General features: G+C 31.9%; 2 protein-coding genes across 2 annotated transcripts; one reads left to right on the top strand and one right to left on the bottom strand.

Moving 5' to 3' along the window:
* The first annotated feature begins 3224 nt into the window (after positions 1-3224).
* On the top strand, positions 3225-10268 carry LOC114177409 (linoleate 13S-lipoxygenase 3-1, chloroplastic-like). Its single transcript, XM_028062735.1, has 9 exons — positions 3225-3622; positions 4028-4281; positions 7011-7227; positions 7318-7590; positions 7693-7775; positions 7911-8018; positions 8112-8413; positions 8864-9130; positions 9235-10268. Exons 1-9 carry the CDS (start codon positions 3262-3264, stop codon positions 9989-9991), a joined length of 2622 nt encoding a protein of 873 aa, XP_027918536.1. The 5' UTR covers positions 3225-3261; the 3' UTR covers positions 9992-10268.
* Positions 10269-10397: 129 nt separating this feature from the next.
* LOC114177410 (GTP-binding protein At2g22870) lies at positions 10398-13296 on the bottom strand. Its single transcript, XM_028062736.1, has 4 exons — positions 12704-13296; positions 12529-12598; positions 11100-11262; positions 10398-10972 (listed from the first exon to the last, which is right to left on the bottom strand). The coding sequence occupies exons 1-4, from the start codon at positions 13131-13133 to the stop codon at positions 10763-10765; spliced, it is 873 nt and encodes a 290-aa protein (XP_027918537.1). The 5' UTR covers positions 13134-13296; the 3' UTR covers positions 10398-10762.
* Between the last annotated feature and the right edge of the window lie 4857 nt (positions 13297-18153).

Here is an 18153-nt window from a genome sequence, read left to right as displayed (position 1 = left end):
TTACTAAAACTTATATTAGCATGGTAAACAAGATTAAAGGTAATTGGACCGTTATTAAGGTAGAAAGCTTATTTAGAAGCCTATAAATATGGTGGATAGTTAAAGACATTAACTACTTTTACATCTACCACATTTATTGAATTTTGTCTTAACTGAGAATTGATGAGTGTCATAATGGCTTTGACAGGTAAAACGACCACACAAAAGGACCCAAACAACAAAGAGAAGATGGCCTAAGCAAATGAAAGATACCATCTATTGAATGTAGACAATATAGTTTGTCTGTATCCTTAGCCCAACATACAAGCACACTAACGGATTTCTCATGAATAGGAGATGTTATGGTCCACCCAATTTTTTTGAAAATTTTTTAATTTATATATTAAAAATTTTAAAGTTTTTTGAAAATTTTAAATTATATGCAATGTGTATTTGGAATTGATGAAAATTAAATTATATATCTTTTTATTTTTTTTATAAAGCAATACATTTAATATTAATAAATGATAAAACATAGAATCAAATATAAAAAGAATAAAAGCATTTATTAACATATATTTTTATTTTCTCTTTCATTGTCTTTTTTCATATATTGTACTCATCTCGGACTCTCACATGTTTCCTTTTTATTTGTGACGAAAAAAGGAAGTTAGAATATTTATTTGTTTAATAGTTAGCATCATTTTTTATTTTACTTTATGAGCATTTGTATATTTATTTTTTACGAATATAGAAGAAAAATAATGTACTATTTTTTTTCATAACCGGTTTTTTATTGTGACTGAGTTATAATAGAATTTTCTTTTAGTAATTATGTCTCTGAATTTTTTTATTAGATTATGATAAATTAGTTTTTAATATTAAACTATTTTTTTAAAAGTATATTGATGAACAATAAATAATAGAATCATTTTTTTAAATGATAAAATGGAAGTTATCCTTGAAGATGAATTTATTTTTAGCAATACCATTATTTATTTACATTGAAAAATAAATAGTTGAAAAATGAGAGTTTTGATTCAATTATTAATGAGTTTAATAATATGAAGGAACGAAGGACAATCGTGTAAATACATATAACAATAATAAAATATATAAATTTTAAGTATATTATCTTGACTTTCTCAATGTCCTTCGATTTAGAATACCTTAGTTTTCATGTTATATACTTAGTCTTCGTTTAGGGTACACCTTACTTTTTCTTTCTTTGGACAAACTCATATCGATTATGTTTGCATTAGTCCACTAACTTAAGGTTAATGACGAATAGTCTTTCTCAAAACAAATTTTTCATTTCTTTGAGATAATCTCATTCATATATATATATATATATATATATATACGAAGATTAATGTTAAAGGTTTGTCGTAGGTCCTTTTCTAGGATCAATTCAATTAATGATCTAGGTTCAATGAATTCATGGGTGGTGAGAAGATACTCTAGGACAAATTAAGTCCTATTAGAGGTTATAAAGGGACTTTTTTCTTAAAAAGGGGAATACACCAGGAGCATGGAAAGTTTGTCTTGTGAAATATCTTTATTTTATAAAGTGACATTATTTTCTTGTTTTATGTCAAGTTTGTTGACGAAGGTCAGGATGAAGAAGGGTGATACTAAAATCTAAGATGTAGTGTAAAAAAGTTTGTTATATGTTTTGTAAAATCAGTTTGTAATAACTTTAACTCAGAAAATTTATCAACAAATATATTAACACTTTATAATTTTACTATATTGTCTTATAAAGTTATTGTGACAATGAATTCTCTGTATATTAGAATTTATTATTTATATTGAATTGGTAATATGATTATTTTTATGATATGAAAATGTCACTTTATTTAATAGTATAAATTAGAAGTGTTTTAATTAATAATTTTAATTTATTTTATTTTATTTCTACATAAAATATATTTATTTTAATTAATATATTTAAAATAAAATTATTAATATATCATTTAAAATAGGGTTGTCTAAATGTATAAATAAAATTTAAAACAATATTGTGAAATTTATTTAAATGGTTGTGTTTTTGTATTTTCACATTTGAAAATAATACATCTATTTCTGTATTTTAAAATAAATGGTGTATTTTCATGGCTAATATATACAACAATTTTATAAATTTAGTTTAAAAGAATAAACAACACTAAAAAACTATTACATTAGATTGACGATAAAAGTGTTATTTATTGTCACATTTTAAGTTACGGTTTTTCATTGTTATTTATTATCATATTTTACACTTTTAAATTTGTTTGGCCTAAATAAAAAAAATCATTACTTATAATATAATTCATAACCCTAGATGACGAATAAAAATTCGTTGTCAAAAGTTTAGACAATAAATTTTTCGCTTTAGACCGTAATATTTTATTATTGTGTAAAGTAATTTTTTTTGTCACATTGGTAGGGTTGGTAGAGGAAGAACTCAACAACAACTAATAAATTATTTCCTATTTCATCTACTTGGCACTTACTGTGACAATATATACCCCTATTTTATTATCTCTATAACCTCGTTTTCCATTCCAGTAACGTGAAAAACATGGCATACGAGGTTTCGAAAATATGTCATCCTCTTTTTCAGAAATATACCTACTTTTCATCCTCTTAACTTTTGTAAAAATAAATTCCACCTATTATTATTCATGGACACCGATATTTTGACATTATTTTTTTATTATCATTTAATATTATTTTTCATAACTTTTTTTTAAATATAAAAATTAATTTTTATTAAGATTATTTTATTTTTAATACAAATTATCAAATCATCATAAAAAATATGTCTTAACCTTTTTCCGATACCTACCATACTGTACATCCAACCCTAAAAGCGTGAGCAATAAATATATTAAAAAAATGTGAACAATAATCACGAACTTCTTATTTTTGGGTTGTTAAAAGACTTTTTACGTTGTACATAGTTGCAAGCAAGTTGAGTTTTATTTTGATTAATTAATATAAATATTAGTTTTTTAACATGACTAAATTCAAACCCACGATACTCACTCGGCAGTTTTAATCCATTTTTCAAAACCCATGATAATCACCTTGGTAGCGTTGTTGTCTAACTTTTAGTTTAATAGAATGTACTAGACTGCAACTTTTGTTATATTATATTATTTAATTATATTATACTATGTTACATGACATGTGATAGTGGTGAATTGAGAGGGACGGGGTCGTTTTATTTTCTTATAAGAAGGTCACGATCACGGTGTTGTGTGAATAGTACATTGAGAAAGGAGAGGGAAAAAAATGGCGTGCGCGAAGACGCTGATGCTGACGAATATTGCTGCCAATGGCATCGTGTTGCAGAAGAAATTTAGTTTGAACTCGCAAGTTCGTAGTCTCAGACATTCCATTGAGGAAGAAAGATCTGTCTCAGCACTGAAACTTAGGGCGAGGAAGAAAAGTTGTGCAACAATGGTAACAATCAATGAAGGTGAGCTCATCACGGAGAATTCCACCACCGTGAAGCTCTCGGCTCTGGTGACGGTGAGAAATAATAATAAGGTATTGGGAAGTGAAATGGTGAATAACCTTCTCTCCATTTTCTTCCCTCAAAACCACACCAAAGCTCTTCTTCTTCAACTCGTTAGCACCAATCTTGATCCAGGTACATCTCAACCTTCAATTCCTCCTTTTCTTTTTCTGGTATTTACTAACTTTTTGACCTAATTTTTTTCCAATTTTTTTTTTTTTTTTGCTTTTTGTCGATGATCCATTCTTTTACCACACTCTTGATTGGGTTGGGATAATATATATTTTTTATTTAAATAGGATTTTTCGTCCTACGGTGATAATGTAATATATATATTTTTTCAAATTTTCTTATCACGATAAATCACGTGGTTCTCATAATATATGTCAATAATAGAGTATGGCAACAGACTAAATATAATATAAAAATAGAAATTAAATAGAAAATTTTAAAATTTTGAAAACATGGAAACATATATATGATATTTATTTTGTTATTACGTAATGGTATTATTGGAAGACTAATGTTGATTGAATGAAGAGAGAATGAAGGGAAAGTTGAGCAAGGAAACAGTTATAGAGTTGAGTGAAGAGGAAGGAATGAGAAGTTACAAGGTGGAATTCACAGTTGATTCTGATTTTGGAACTCCTGGAGCTGTTACAGTTGTTAATGGTTATGACAATGAGTTGTTCTTGGAATCCATAACCATTGCACAAAATCTTCATTTTTCTTGCAAATCTTGGCTTCAACCCAACAAGATTTACCCAGACAAGAGAATTTTCTTTCTCAACAAGGTAATCACACTTTTCTTTCTCTCAAAATCAACTTTAAACTCAATGCTCTTTTTTTTAAAAAAAAAAAGTAAATAAGAGACTCATAATTTTAATAGCAGCTTGTCAACTTTAAACCCAGCATTAATTAATAATTCAAAAAGTAGGTCTATTTGGTAATTAAAAAAAAAATTCAATGATTAAAATTTTGTCAACTTTTATACATACATGTAACATGGTCTATTTTAACACATTTTCAATACTTGTATTCTAATCACAACTTGACATATTCTAGATTTACTTATCATTTGAAGGAGTACAAATCCTTTTAATATCACGTCCTAAACTCTGACTAATATATTATAAACCATGATATTTTCACTAATTTATTTTACAACGTTTTTTCTATTTATTTATCTGTATGTGTCTGTCATTTTATTCCATACTTCTCTCTTGTTTATTTTTATTTTGTTACATATTATGACAATACTAAAAATAATAAAAGTAATATTGCTTATTTATTATTTGGTTTAGGTAAATATCACTAAATAAAAAAGAAAATCACATGATTTATTTCCTACAGCATAAATTTTGCTCACGAAAAGAAGAAGAAGAAGAAAATAATAGATAAGATATTAAAAGTAAAAAATGTTATGCAGAAGTGAAACGCTAATGCTATTGATACTTCTTATTGTGATTTTTAATAGAGAAAATTGTTGTTGATTTGTTGACCAATTGTGTTCTCAATTTTTTTAGCGCACTAAGAATATAATATGTATTTAAGCATTATGTTTTTCTAAATGGAAAATTAATTTAAATTTCTTAGATAGTATTTAGCATTTTCCTTATATTTTTTAAACTCGTACTTTTCATTTGGTCTTTTTAGAAGTACCGTTTTTTAAATTTAAAACATATAAAATTAATTGGAAGTTTTAGTCTCACTTTTTTTTACAACTTATATCACCACTAAAAGGCTTTAAGAACAAAAACAAATGGTTATCCGTTGTTAATGTTAATATCAATATCAAAGTTTATACTTTAGTGGATAAAATAAAGAGAATTAGGTATAATAAAATAAGATAAACTATAATTTTATTTAGTATTTAATACACATGAGACAACAAGCTCAATAATAATAATAATAAATAGTATGTAATATAAATTATGTTTAAATTACATTTTTTTATTAAAATTGTATATACTTTTCTAAAAGTAACTTTCTATTCATTTTTTTTTTTACAAACTACTGAAATTACAAAAAGTATAATTTTAATTAAACTATAATTAATTTCTTTTAAAACTACTTTCATAATGTAAAAACATTAAATAAGATTTTTTAAAATTATAATTAACTACACATTTGAAGATAAATTTCAATCATTGGCACCAAATAGAAGAATATATATTTCGTTGTCAGCTGAGTCAAGGAAGTTCGAAATTGCATTCATGTAGCACTCACCTTCCACTGAAAGGACCACCATGTTTGTGATTGCGATTTAATTCAATTTGATTAATTTAATTAAAGTATTCTTGACCTATATATTAATATCATCAACTCATCAAACAAAGTATAATATTAGACTATTTACATCTCTATAATCATTCATAAACATAATTATTATTAAAGCTAGTTGCCATATGGATAAGAACCACTCTCTTGCTTAAAGTAAAATTCATGTGTACTTAATATTGTATTAAGATATTGCAACATTAATTTTATGAATAATTCAAAATCATACCATTAGAATGCTGCATAGTTTGGATAAAAAATTGTAGAGGTTATAAACCACCAAAAACTATCTCAATTAGAGTTTGATATGTGAACTAAATTTTTAAAGAAAGTCAATGTTCATTTCTTTACACTATGAGATAAAAGAGTTATTCTATTGATAAAATATATATAATAGATATATATATTTTCAATATGAAAAAAGATTTATTCGCAATCCACTAAAATAATATTTACGAGTCTTTTAAAACCATCATTATAAAATAAATAACTTAGCTATACATAATTATCTACTCTTTAATAAGCACGTCCTAAATTATTTTTTTATATTGATACTGATTCTGTTATTTATTTTTAAACAAATGATTTTTTTACTTCTCTAAAAATTTTAAAAATCGATTCTAATCCTCTCAAATTTGTGTGTTATTCCTTAATTCAAACATATTTCACCTTCAATCATCGTATTTATTTTGTCTATTTATAATCTTCTATTGAATGTAAAATATAATTAGTTAAAGGATAAAGAAATATGCATTTTTAAATTACGAACAAAAAATCTAGAGACGTATGTTAAACTTTAGTTAAACTTTCTGATTTAAGCAATTTTTAAAAGAATCACTTAATTTAGAAGTAAATAAAATTTTCTTATTAGAAAAATAGAAAATTGTTTACCTCTAAAATATGTAGATTAAGCGAATACATAAAAAACTAAAATTTGTTCATTTTATGGAAAATATATTTTTGTCTAGAAAATAAACGCATATAAACTCATTTATATTTTAAACTTTCTGTAGTACGAAACATTGTATTGTAGCAAGTAAACAGTCTTAATTGAGATGCTCACATGCATAAGTACCTACAAATCCAAATGGATTCAAGTTAATCCAAACACTTCGAATTAGGTATTTTGAGTGTTAAGTTAAGCTGAACCCCATCTAACAATCCTGATGGGTCTTTTCAAGCTCTACATCAAGTTTCTTATCACCAATGAAAATGCATATATGGTGTTTGTACAAATGACCAGGCGTATCTACCAAGTGAAACACCAATTGGGGTGAAAGAGTTGAGAGAAAAGGAGATGGTGAAGCTAAGGGGTGATGGGAAGGGACGCAGGGTGCCTTCTGACAGAATCTATGACTACGATTTGTACAATGATTTGGGACATTCCAAATCTCACAGGCCAACACTCAACCCTTATCCCACACGTTGCCGCACTGGACGCCCACTCATTACCACCAATGGTCACTTTCACTCATCACATCTCACTTTAAATACACCATTCAATATTTTCTCTTTATGTTATTTTGATGCTTACATGCAAACATGGACAGGTGCCAAAGTGGAGTCACGACCGAGTGAATCAGAGTTAATATACGTTCCAAGAGATGAAGAATTGAATGACATAAAGCGAGAAGCTATTGATCAAGGAAAGTTGATGGCAATGTTTCGGAATATTATCCCTGCGTTAACAGATAAAATCATGGGCAATCAAGCACTTTTCAACATTGATTACTTTATTAAGGAATCAGGTCAATCTATTCTCTTCAATTTGGGAGGTGCTGCACAAGATTTTTTCAAATTCGACCCTCCCAAAGTATTTTCAAGTAGGTCAAGTTAAACACTTTCATTGTCCAAGTTTGTGTTTGTGTGTCAACATGGTTTCATTTTAGACACAAATGATTCAAATGAAGTGGAATGATTTTCAGGGAAAAGATCACATTTCATACAAGATGATGAATTTGGACGCCAAGTGCTTGCTGAGTTCCCTCTAAGTATCGAAAGGCTAAAGGTAGTCACGAAAAGAGGAACGTTAATGACAATAAAATTAAAACAATAATACAACTTAAGAAGAGAGGGAAATAGGAACACTGAACAATTGTTTAGAGCAGCTTTATGATATTTCATCTTATCAATTTTTCTATAGGTTTTCCCACCCGTGAGCAAATTGGATCCCTCTAAATATGGTTCAGTGGAGTCAGCATTGAAAGAAGAACACATTATAGGGCAGATTGAAGGGATGTCTATTCAACAGGTACAAAAAATTGGTCCTCTTTCCTGAGGCTAAGTTATGCGGAAATGAGAAATCATAAATTGTTTAATGTACTACTCTGCTTTTAAAATTTAGGCTCTGGAAGAGAACAAGTTGTTCATGGTGGACTATCACGATTTTTACCTTCCATTCCTGGATCGGATTAATGCTATTGAGGAGCGAAAAGCTTATGCAACTACAACAATCTTGTTCCTCACTAAAATGGGAACTCTGAAGCCTATTGCTATCCAGCTTGCTCTTCCAACGGGGAATCCAAATACTTCATCAAAGAAAGTTCTTACCCCTCCAACAGATGCCACCTCTAAATGGCTATGGCAACTTGGCAAAGCACATGTTTGCTCCAATGATGCTGGCGTTCATACACTCGTGCACCACTGGTATGGAATTTTATTGAACAGTTTCGTGAGTGTTTTGCGTGATCTTTTTCTAATTAAAGTTGTAGTTTCATAATAAATGTCCACATTTTAAATTGAATTTGAATACGCAAGAGAAATTTCAATTTTGATAGTAGATAATATTGAAGACACCTAAAGAACTAAACCTAAATTTTAACCATTTTAATTCCTTATAAAGAACTTTTGAAAAATACTTACATGTACATCTGTTCTAGAATAGGTGATTCCATTGTCATATTATTCCTTCCACCCCTATGCCATCTGATGGGGATTATACGGTTCATACTAGACAGAACCAAAAAAGTTTAACACTAGGCCGTATAACCGTCACAAGAAATCAGATTTGCATATCATGTATTAGATATCTTTCGTGATGATTAGAAATCGTAGTAGTAATGAACATGATGACATTGATCTCTAATGACTAAACAGGTTACGAATACATGCTTGCATGGAACCACTAATAATCGCTGCTCATCGGCAATTGAGTGTGATGCATCCTATATTCAAGCTTTTGCATCCTCATATGCGGTACACACTCAAAACAAATGCAACAGCACGTCAGACACTCATCACTGCTGAAGGTACCATTGAGACAGACCACACTCCAGGGAGATACTGTATGCAAATGACTTCTGCTGCATATAAAGATTGGTGGCGGTTTGACTTGGAAGGTTTTCCTGAGGATCTCATAAGAAGGTAAAGAAAATTGTTTTCACTAATAACACTATTCTTCAATTCGGAGGCCAGTTCTATCTTGCAGACATCGATGATGATATCTAATAGATTATTTTCTTATACAGAGGTTTAGCAGTTCCCGATGCAACCCAACCTCACGGCATTAGAGTACTAATTGAAGACTACCCTTATGCAGCTGATGGACTTCTCATATGGTCCAGCATAAAGAATTTGGTCCGGACTTACGTGAACTATTACTATAAAAACTGCAATGCCGTTTCTTCTGACAATGAACTCCAATCTTGGTACGCTGAATTCATCAATCTTGGACACCCAGGTCATAAGAGTGCTAGTTGGTGGCCCAAACTTGCCAGCCCTGAGGATCTCATCTCCGTACTTACAACTGTTATTTGGCTTGTAACAGCACAACATGCTGTCTTGAACTTCGGTCAATATCCCTATGGTGGATATGTTCCAATCCGTCCACCATTAATGCGAAAACTAATTCCCAAGGAAGAGGATCCCGAATACTCAGATTTCGTCATGGATCCGCAGAAATACTTCTTATCAGCACTGCCAAGTTTATTTCAGGCATCAAGGTTCATGGCTGTGATCGACATTGGTTCTGCACACTCACCAGACGAAGAATATATAGGAGAGAGAAACGATTTGTCCTCTTGGTTAGGAGAACCTGAGATCATTGATGCATTCAATCAATTTTCAATGGAGATGAAAAGTATTGAGATTGAGATCAAGAGAAGAAACGCCGATCCAAAACTTAGAAACAGATGTGGCGTTGACGCTTTACCATATGAACTGCTTGTACCAAGCTCTGGATGTGGGGCAACAGGACGAGGGGTGCCAAATAGTGTTACAGCCTAATGGTTCAATATGTGGACAAAGCTGCAACTGAATCAATGTTCTATATTCTTCACCTTAGCTGAATTAAAATTGGATTCCAGATTCGGTCCCCTAAGAGCACAAATGAATATAAAATATAAGAAGGAAGTAATGCTGGCTTGGAATAACCTGTACGTGTCATCATGTGTACTGAGCAGAATTAAGAATTCCTTTCTATAAAGTACAAACTTATGCATATGACTAGAATAAATCATAGAAAGACATTCGAAATATTTGTAAATGTATTATTAAAAAAAAAGGGCCTCCCTATAAATATATTCAAATGTGGTAAGAAATTTATTCAGTTCCTGCTATCTCCGCCTCAATATAATCAAAGCATCTCTAATGTTTAAATGTTGCAAAAGGTGCATATTTGCTCCAAAAAATCTTGAATAAAAGCAAAACCAATAGTATGCCAAAACATGTATTCAGGCAACTACAATCATATCCCAGTTGAAAGCATACAAAATTTCCTGTGCTGTTATAAACAGCCCCCCTTTTGCACAAAGCATGACCCCATTAACCCAAATACTCAGCGTCCGTATATGGAAATTCAGTATCCAGAAACAACTCAAACTTGATTCTGATGCAAATAATATATCTGGTTGCAGCTCAAGAAGAACAAAGATCCAACTGAAATATTACTAGAAATAACTCATTCTTCTTTATAGTTGCATCTTTTGCAGTTTCAATTTTGCTTCTGCAAGGCCTGTTTTCTTGCAGAAAGTCACTTCTTAATTTTGAGCTTTCCTCCTACTGATCCCAGTAATTTCTCAGCTGAGACATATGCAAGAGGAGCTCATCTCTACCCAATCCAGTGACACTGCTTGTCATAATCCATGGGGGATGTTGCTTATAGTTTTGTTTGATTAACTCTTGAAAATCCCGTATGTTCTCGTCAGGCCGTTTCCCCTTTGCCACTTTCATTTTGTCACATTTCGTGAACACAAAAGTGATTGGTATCTGCAATCCACAAAAGTTTTCAATGGGATTTAAACATGTTTCAGTACCTTGACATCATTATTTTAGGGACTGAATATACAAAAGGCATCATACTGCAGCCAAAAAATAAAAAGTGGAAGCACCATACATTATTGCGTCCAAGCCAATTTGCACAGTCCAAATCAATCTTTTGAGGCGGAACACTGGCATCAATAAGAAGCAAAACAGCCACCAGAGTATTTCTGTTCAAAAAGTACCCTTTTGTGAATGAGGACCAATCCGTTTTAGCAGTTTCAGATGCTTTAGCAAAGCTGCATAAAAAAAAAAAGCATTTCATATGATTAGTTACCAGTAATGAGACCAACCACTAACCAAGATTATTACTCAAGAAAGGGCCAGGAATTAGAAAGAACTTACTAACACTCATGAGATAAGCAAGTATGGTGATTTGGCACATGAGACCAGCTCTCAAAATAAGAATCCTAAGAATAGAAGCTTTCTACTTCCTCCATCAATGAACTTGGAATCTAATGTGATCCTAAAAATACACAGAAGTGTGCATTTCTTTTTGTTTCTAGCCTAGAAAGAATAAACTAGCTATCCCTAGTCTTAGTCTATTCTACGTTTTGTTTGGATAAAGGACTCCGGAAAGAAAGTGTTTGCCTAACCCCTTTCCACCACACTCCATATAGAACTCATGTACTCATTTCCATAACTTCGATTGAATTAGAATTAGAAACTTTTGAGAAGAGTGTGGTTCTTCTTCTCTTTGAAGAGTTCTTATCTTGAGTATTTGGTTGAATGAGAATTAAAATGCTTTGAGAAGTGTGTGATTCTTCTTCTTTCTTGAAGAATTCTTATCTTGAGTGCGTAATACCTCAAGTGGATGATCTTCCATCTCCATTGCTTATCCTTGAGGGGTGCTCTTTAGCTTATCTGATGTGTGACGCATATGCAGTTAATCAAAGTGCAAGGGAGTAGACAATTTTCTCTCTTAGGGTTTCTTATCTTGTGAGTTAGGTCACAAGTGGTGATTCGCCATACAAAGGAAGAAGGATTATCACTTGAGTCTCTACTCAAGATAAGAACTCTCCAAGAAAGAAGAAAAACTACACTGTTCACATATCATTCTAGATTTTATTATGATAAAAAGTTATGTACAATATGGCCCGAGCTCTCCTTATGTAGAAGGAAAGGTGTCTGTGTGTGGAAAGAGTGGTCAAACACTCTCCTTCCCACCCTTATATCCAAACAAATCTAAAGACTACACTACTTAAAGAATAGCCACCCTTCTTTTAAGTTCTTCTTGAAGTCAAATATTCTTATCCATGATCACATCACATCACTTAGAACGAAAAATATGGTATTTTTGGCTAAATTTTAATTACACAAGAATTTCTTAATTAGTGTATCATAATCTCAAAAGACTACAAATTACTATAATTCTAATTATTATAGGATAAAAGCTTCAAATGCCAAAACCAAGTTTGCAAAACGATCAGAACACATGCAGTAATAAGAGCATCACAATTCATCAAAAGAAGCATATAAAGAGGAAACAGAACGCATCAACTGACCCATAACCAGGCAAGTCGACAAGGTACCAGCTTTTGTTCACCAAGAAGTGATTAATGAGCTGCGTCTTCCCTGCAAGCATCAACCTTACGTTATTACACAAAAAACTCGAAGCAGAACAAGAATTCATTGTAAAAAGAGAAAAAAAAAAAAAAAAAGAGGCAGAAGAAGCTTAACCTGGTTTCTTAGAAGTGAGTGCAATTTCTCTCTTGCGAACGAGGGAATTGATGAGGGAGGACTTGCCGACGTTGGATCGACCGAGAACGGCGAATTCGGGTCGGTCATCTCTGGGGCAATCCTTGGCGCGACTGCTGCTCTTGACGAACTCGACGTCCTTGATCTTGGAGTCGCCGGCGTAGGGTCCGACGGCGATGTTGGAGCCCGGTAGGACGGCGGAGTCGTCAACCTCGTCGGGTTGAATGCCCGGAGGAATGAATAGCTGCGTTTCGAAGGAAGCGTGGGTTGAAATTGAACGGGAAAGAGGGTTTGGGAGAGAGGGTTTTGGAGGATTGGGAATGGAGAGGAAAGAAGAAGAAGAGAAAGAGAGAGTATGAGAGAGAGAAGGTGAGAAGAACCTCAGCATTCCACTTCTCACCACCGTTATCATCGCTTAACTATCACTGCACACTGTATCAATAAGATGTGAAATATGTGCTGAACATGTTTTACCATGTTTTTCAAGTAATCATTGGAAAAGGAGATTATGATGTTTGGATTGAGATTGTGCACATGTTGTCATTGCTTTTTTTTATGTTGCATAGAGAAGCTTATACACACATGCTTGAGATACAAAAGTAAGATTGTGTTGTGTTTGAACTACATAGATTTTAGGAAGTGAAAATGAGAAAAAACGCGAGAATAAATTTGTTTCAATTAGAAAGATGATGAAAAATGAAGAAAAAGAGAGAGAAAAGTTTGTGAATAATGTAACTAATTTAATTAATATAAATGAATTCTAAAAAAATATTATAAATTAATTTTAATTAAATAATACAACATAATTTTATTATTATTATTTAAAAATTATAATTTATTTTATTATCTAAACATGTACATAAAATAAAGGAGATGAGGAGATGAATTTTGAATGCAATTTTGCTTCATGAGAATGATTAAATAAAATAAATTACATGTTGTGGGTAAAAATTACACAGATGTAACTGCTTCAAAATACTTCATATGACACACGGAAGGAAGACCCATACTACATCATAAAATTCAAATTCCACATGAATAGACATATTCAAATTCAAACATTAGAATTCAAATTTTAAAAAATTAGGGCTTCTTTTCTCTCTTCCAATCTATTGTCATCTTTTTGTTCTTTTCTATTAGACTTCAAATATTTATCTCCTCACTCATAGACATGGCAAAATGCTATCTTTTGTGTTAAAAAAGAACATTTTCTTTCTTCTTTCTCTTTTTTTTTCATTATGATGGTGCAGATTCACTATTTTGGAAAATTTTCTCTCTTATGCTTTGTTTCCTACTTTTCTTTACTCCTTTCATTTTTATTGATTTCTCTATTTTTGTGTGATTCTAAATCCTAATTTCGTATTTGCATTTCACAATTTTCATCTTTCCCTTGGAATTGAAGAAAATGTCTGAGAAGGAAAACGAGAAGACCGTAGAGTTCTTGAAGGCCTAAAGCAAGACTATATAATAGGAGACGAAGATCATTTTTAAAAGATTTGATTTGAAAAGGTTTGACTTTTATCAATTGTTGTTGTGAATAAAAAAATTATATACATTGAAGGAACACACATAGCAATACATGGTTTGAAAAAATAGGTTAAAAGAAAGAAAAAACTAAATGGGGTAAAAAATACACAAGTGTGGCTGCTTCAAAATACTCCACTTGGCAGGTTGGAGGAAGAGAATGTGCTTTATCCACATAGCCTTACCCCCTCAACTAGCTAATCTTCATTCTGTATTCCATGTTCTCAATTGAGAAAGTACGTGCCTGATGCATCACATGTGTTGGAAATGGAAGATTTGCCAATCAGAAAAGATCTCACCGTGGATGTGCAACCTGTTGCAATAGAGGATCACCAGAGGAAACAACTTAAGGGGAGAACCATCAGTTTAGTCAAGGTTGTGTGGAATAGGAGAACAGGTGACTCTACCTGGGAATTAGAAGAGGATATTAGACAATCTTATCCACATCTGTTCTCTGGTAAGTCAATTTTCGAGGTCAAAATTTTTTAATGTTTGGGAGAATGTGAGAACCTAGAAAATCACATTAAAAGAGTGTCTCTATTTAAAATAATGAGATCCTATTATTATTATTATTATTATTATTATTATTTTAATAATAAACCGCTTATATATAAATAAAAATTTCATAAAAGGATTTCATTATTTAGAAAATACTATCTCTCTAAAACTCCGTCCTCTAAATTCTCTCTGACTTCTCTCTAAAATATCTTACCATTCTCTCATCCTTTTTGAAATTAGAGACCGTCAGAGTGATCACTGCGGGTGAGATCTCCAAGTTTGTCCGATCAGAACCTTGAATTGAGTAAGTTATAATTCTGCTCTTTTCTCGATCTTTTCTTGAAAACCTTGCATGTGTTGTAATCTGTATCGCATGTGAGGTTTGCGTATCTTGTAAAAAATTCTTTGTCGATTAGTGGCTCTAATGATGTTCTCTGATCATGTTTCTGATAATTTTAGGTTGATTTGTGAGCATCGACAATGGAAAAGGGGTTTTAGGTTTTTGTAATAGATTGTGCGAGTTAATTAGGTAAGGGAAGCTGATAATTGAATTTAATTAGAGGATACAATGAATGTAATTGTGTGTAATTAGAATTGATTGTTTGAAGTATGATGGAATGTGAATTGTTTGATGTTTGGTATAAGTGAAATTGTGATTGCATTGTGTGAATTGAGGTTGAATTGGAAAATGAACACTTGAATCATGGCTCTAATTGGTATCATCTCACTTTGCTTAAAAACCATTTTGAAAATTAGACAAAATTGCCATGGATGTGCCAATTTGGGTCATGAAATCAAGTGAAACATCTGCCAACAAAAAACCAGAATATGTGTTGTTTTCTGGTGTGAGGCTGAGCCTCAGAATTCAAGGTCGAGCCTTGAAAAATGCGAGAGGATCAGCGCTGAGCGCCAGCCCAGCGATGCCTGGCGCTGAAAAATGCGAGAAGAATGAGGCTGAGCGCCAGTCGAGCGGTGCCCCAACGCTGGGACCCCTGCAAGTCTGGAACAAAATTTTAATGCTGAGGCTGAGCGTTGGAATCTGAGGCTGAGCGCTGGCTGCCAGATTTCATGTGTTTGCTATTTTGATGTGTTTCATTGCATTAACTGATGTGAAATGAATTATTTTGACTGTCTTGGTATGCTTTGAGTGAGATTGGGTGAATATGGACCTGTTGTATGTGAATTATGGAGGAATTTCATGGAGAAATTCTAAGTGTGGATGAGGTAGGGTATGTAAAGACATAAGGACTCAATTTTGGTTGGTATCCTGATGATCCAATAACCATTAAGGCTCATATAAAGTATAATGAGTTATGTCGTGAGGAGTAGCAGGAGGTCTTAGCCATTGGACTCGATCAAGTCTTTGGCGCGAATGAGACTTACCTAGTGTGATGATTGGGTGATAACCCCTTGAGGCCAAACTCTGCAGAGTTTGGGAATCATACATCGGTGCAAGGCACCAAGAGGTCTGATGTTAATTGTATATATCCGGATAATTGAGTCTAGAGTTGAATGACGTGTGAGTATTGGAATGTTCCTGTGTGAATTTGTGATAATTGATTGTTATTATGCTCTTACTCTAATGTAACCTTCTTTAAATCATTATTAGCTTACGCTACGTGTTTTATGTTTGTCTACCCTTTGTTTTATTCTTTGCAATGATCACTTAAATGTGTGAGCAGAGGAGGCTGCAGGTGGAGAGTTTTTGCTGGTGTTGATAGTAGGAATGAGCAGTAGTATCCAGAGGTCCTGTAGATAGGTGTGTTTTGTAGTAAGTGGTTAGAATTTACCTTTCCTTCCTTCTAGAGGTCTTGTACATATAGTATTGTCATTACTCAGTTATGGATGACTGTATAAGATTATACTTAATTTTCCATGCTATCTGCTTTGGGTTATCACTATATAATGCTTTATTTAGTAGTTTAAAAGCTATTAAATGAGATGTTACCCAACATGTTGAAGGAAGACCCGAAGAGAATGTGGTTTATCCACATAGCCACACCCAACATGTTGAAGGAAGACCCAAACTGCATCTTTGAATTCAAATACCCACAAGAAGAGATGTATTCAAATTCAAACTTAAATTAGGGTATCTCTCACAAACTCTTGACTTCTCCCTCTTCTCTTCTATGAGACTTCAAATGTTTATCTTCTCGACCCTGTAAAATGCTTACTTTCGTATTGAAGGAGAATGATTTCTTTCTTCTTTTTGTCTTTTCCCACTTTGATGGTGTAGATTCACCATTTTAGAAATGTGTCTCTCTTATACTTTCTTTCCTACTTTCCTCTTGTCTTTTTGTTTTTGTTTTTGTTAGATGTGTTTTTTGTCCCTTACTCTCAGTGAAAATTGTAATTAGTCTCTTTTCGAAACTTTGGCATAAGTTAGTCCCCCAACTTTAGAAATACATGAATTTAGTATTTCTAACTAGACTTTTTTAAGTTTATTTGATTTTTCAAATGTGTTTCGTGGTAGCATTTGAGTTCTTTATAGCGCTTGACACATTTTCGCTTCGATATTAGTTGCGAATGCATTTAAAACGTCAAATAAACTTAATAAAATTTGATTAAAAGGATTAAATCCTCACATCTCTAAAGATGAGGAACTAAGTTAGTCCAAAATTTTGAATAGCAACTAGTTTCAACTTTCATTGAAAGTTAAGGGACCAAAAACATATTTAACCTTTTTTTTTCATTTCTATGTTTTTGTGTGATCCTAAATCCCTAATTTCATATTTTTCATTTTTCCCTTTGAAATTGCAGGAAATGTTCGAGAAGGAAAAGGAGAAGATCAAAGAACTCTTGAAGGCCAAAATCAAGTATCTAAAGCATGAGCATGAAGATCGTTTGTCAAATCTTTGATTTTAAAAATGTTTGATTTTTATCATTGTTCTTGTGAATCAATAAATTATACTCATTCAAGGAACACAACTAAAAATACATGGTTAAAAAAATAAAAACAAAAAGCAAAAAAAAAAAATCACTATAAGAGGTAAGAAAATACAAAGGTGTGGCTGCTTCAAAATGCTCCACGTGACACATTGAAGGAAGAGAACATGGACTATCCAAAATGTTACACTCGGCGCATTAAAGGAAGACCCATATTGCATCTCAACATTAAAATATCCACCCGAACATACACATTCAAAATTCAAACGTTAGGATTCAAATTTTAAAAAAGTAGTTTCTTTTCTCTCTTACAAACTATTGTCTCTTCTCTGTTCTCTTCCATAAATATCTATATTTTTGTTTGATTATAAATCCGTAATTTCATATTTAGATTTCACAGTTTTCATCTTTTCCTTGGAATTGAAGGAAATGTTGGAGAAGAAAAATGAGAATGAGAAGGAGAAAGTCAAAGAGCTCTTAAAAGGTCAGAAATCTGTAGTTAATGTTAGTGATCAATATAGAGA

This window comes from Vigna unguiculata, chromosome 3 (genome assembly GCF_004118075.2).
Source record: "Vigna unguiculata cultivar IT97K-499-35 chromosome 3, ASM411807v1, whole genome shotgun sequence".
NCBI lineage: Eukaryota > Viridiplantae > Streptophyta > Magnoliopsida > Fabales > Fabaceae > Vigna > Vigna unguiculata.
The sequence above is the reverse complement of the archived record's forward strand: the minus strand, read 5'-3'. Positions and strand labels throughout refer to the sequence as shown.

Bases quoted from the DNA above. Each gene is read 5' to 3' on its own strand.
- LOC114177409 (XM_028062735.1), top strand. From the start codon at position 3,262: ATGGCGTGCGCGAAGACGCTGATGCTGACGAATATTGCTGCCAATGGC. The intron at 4,282-7,010 runs GTAATCACACTT...ACAAATGACCAG, and splicing joins GAATTTTCTTTCTCAACAAG to GCGTATCTACCAAGTGAAAC. The intron at 8,414-8,863 runs GTATGGAATTTT...ATGACTAAACAG, and splicing joins CATACACTCGTGCACCACTG to GTTACGAATACATGCTTGCA.
- LOC114177410 (XM_028062736.1), bottom strand. From the start codon at position 13,133: ATGATAACGGTGGTGAGAAGTGGAATGCTGAGGTTCTTCTCACCTTCT. The intron at 11,263-12,528 runs GTCAGTTGATGC...TTTTTTATGCAG, and splicing joins GTCGACTTGCCTGGTTATGG to CTTTGCTAAAGCATCTGAAA. The intron at 10,973-11,099 runs GTATGGTGCTTC...TGTGGATTGCAG, and splicing joins ATTGGCTTGGACGCAATAAT to ATACCAATCACTTTTGTGTT.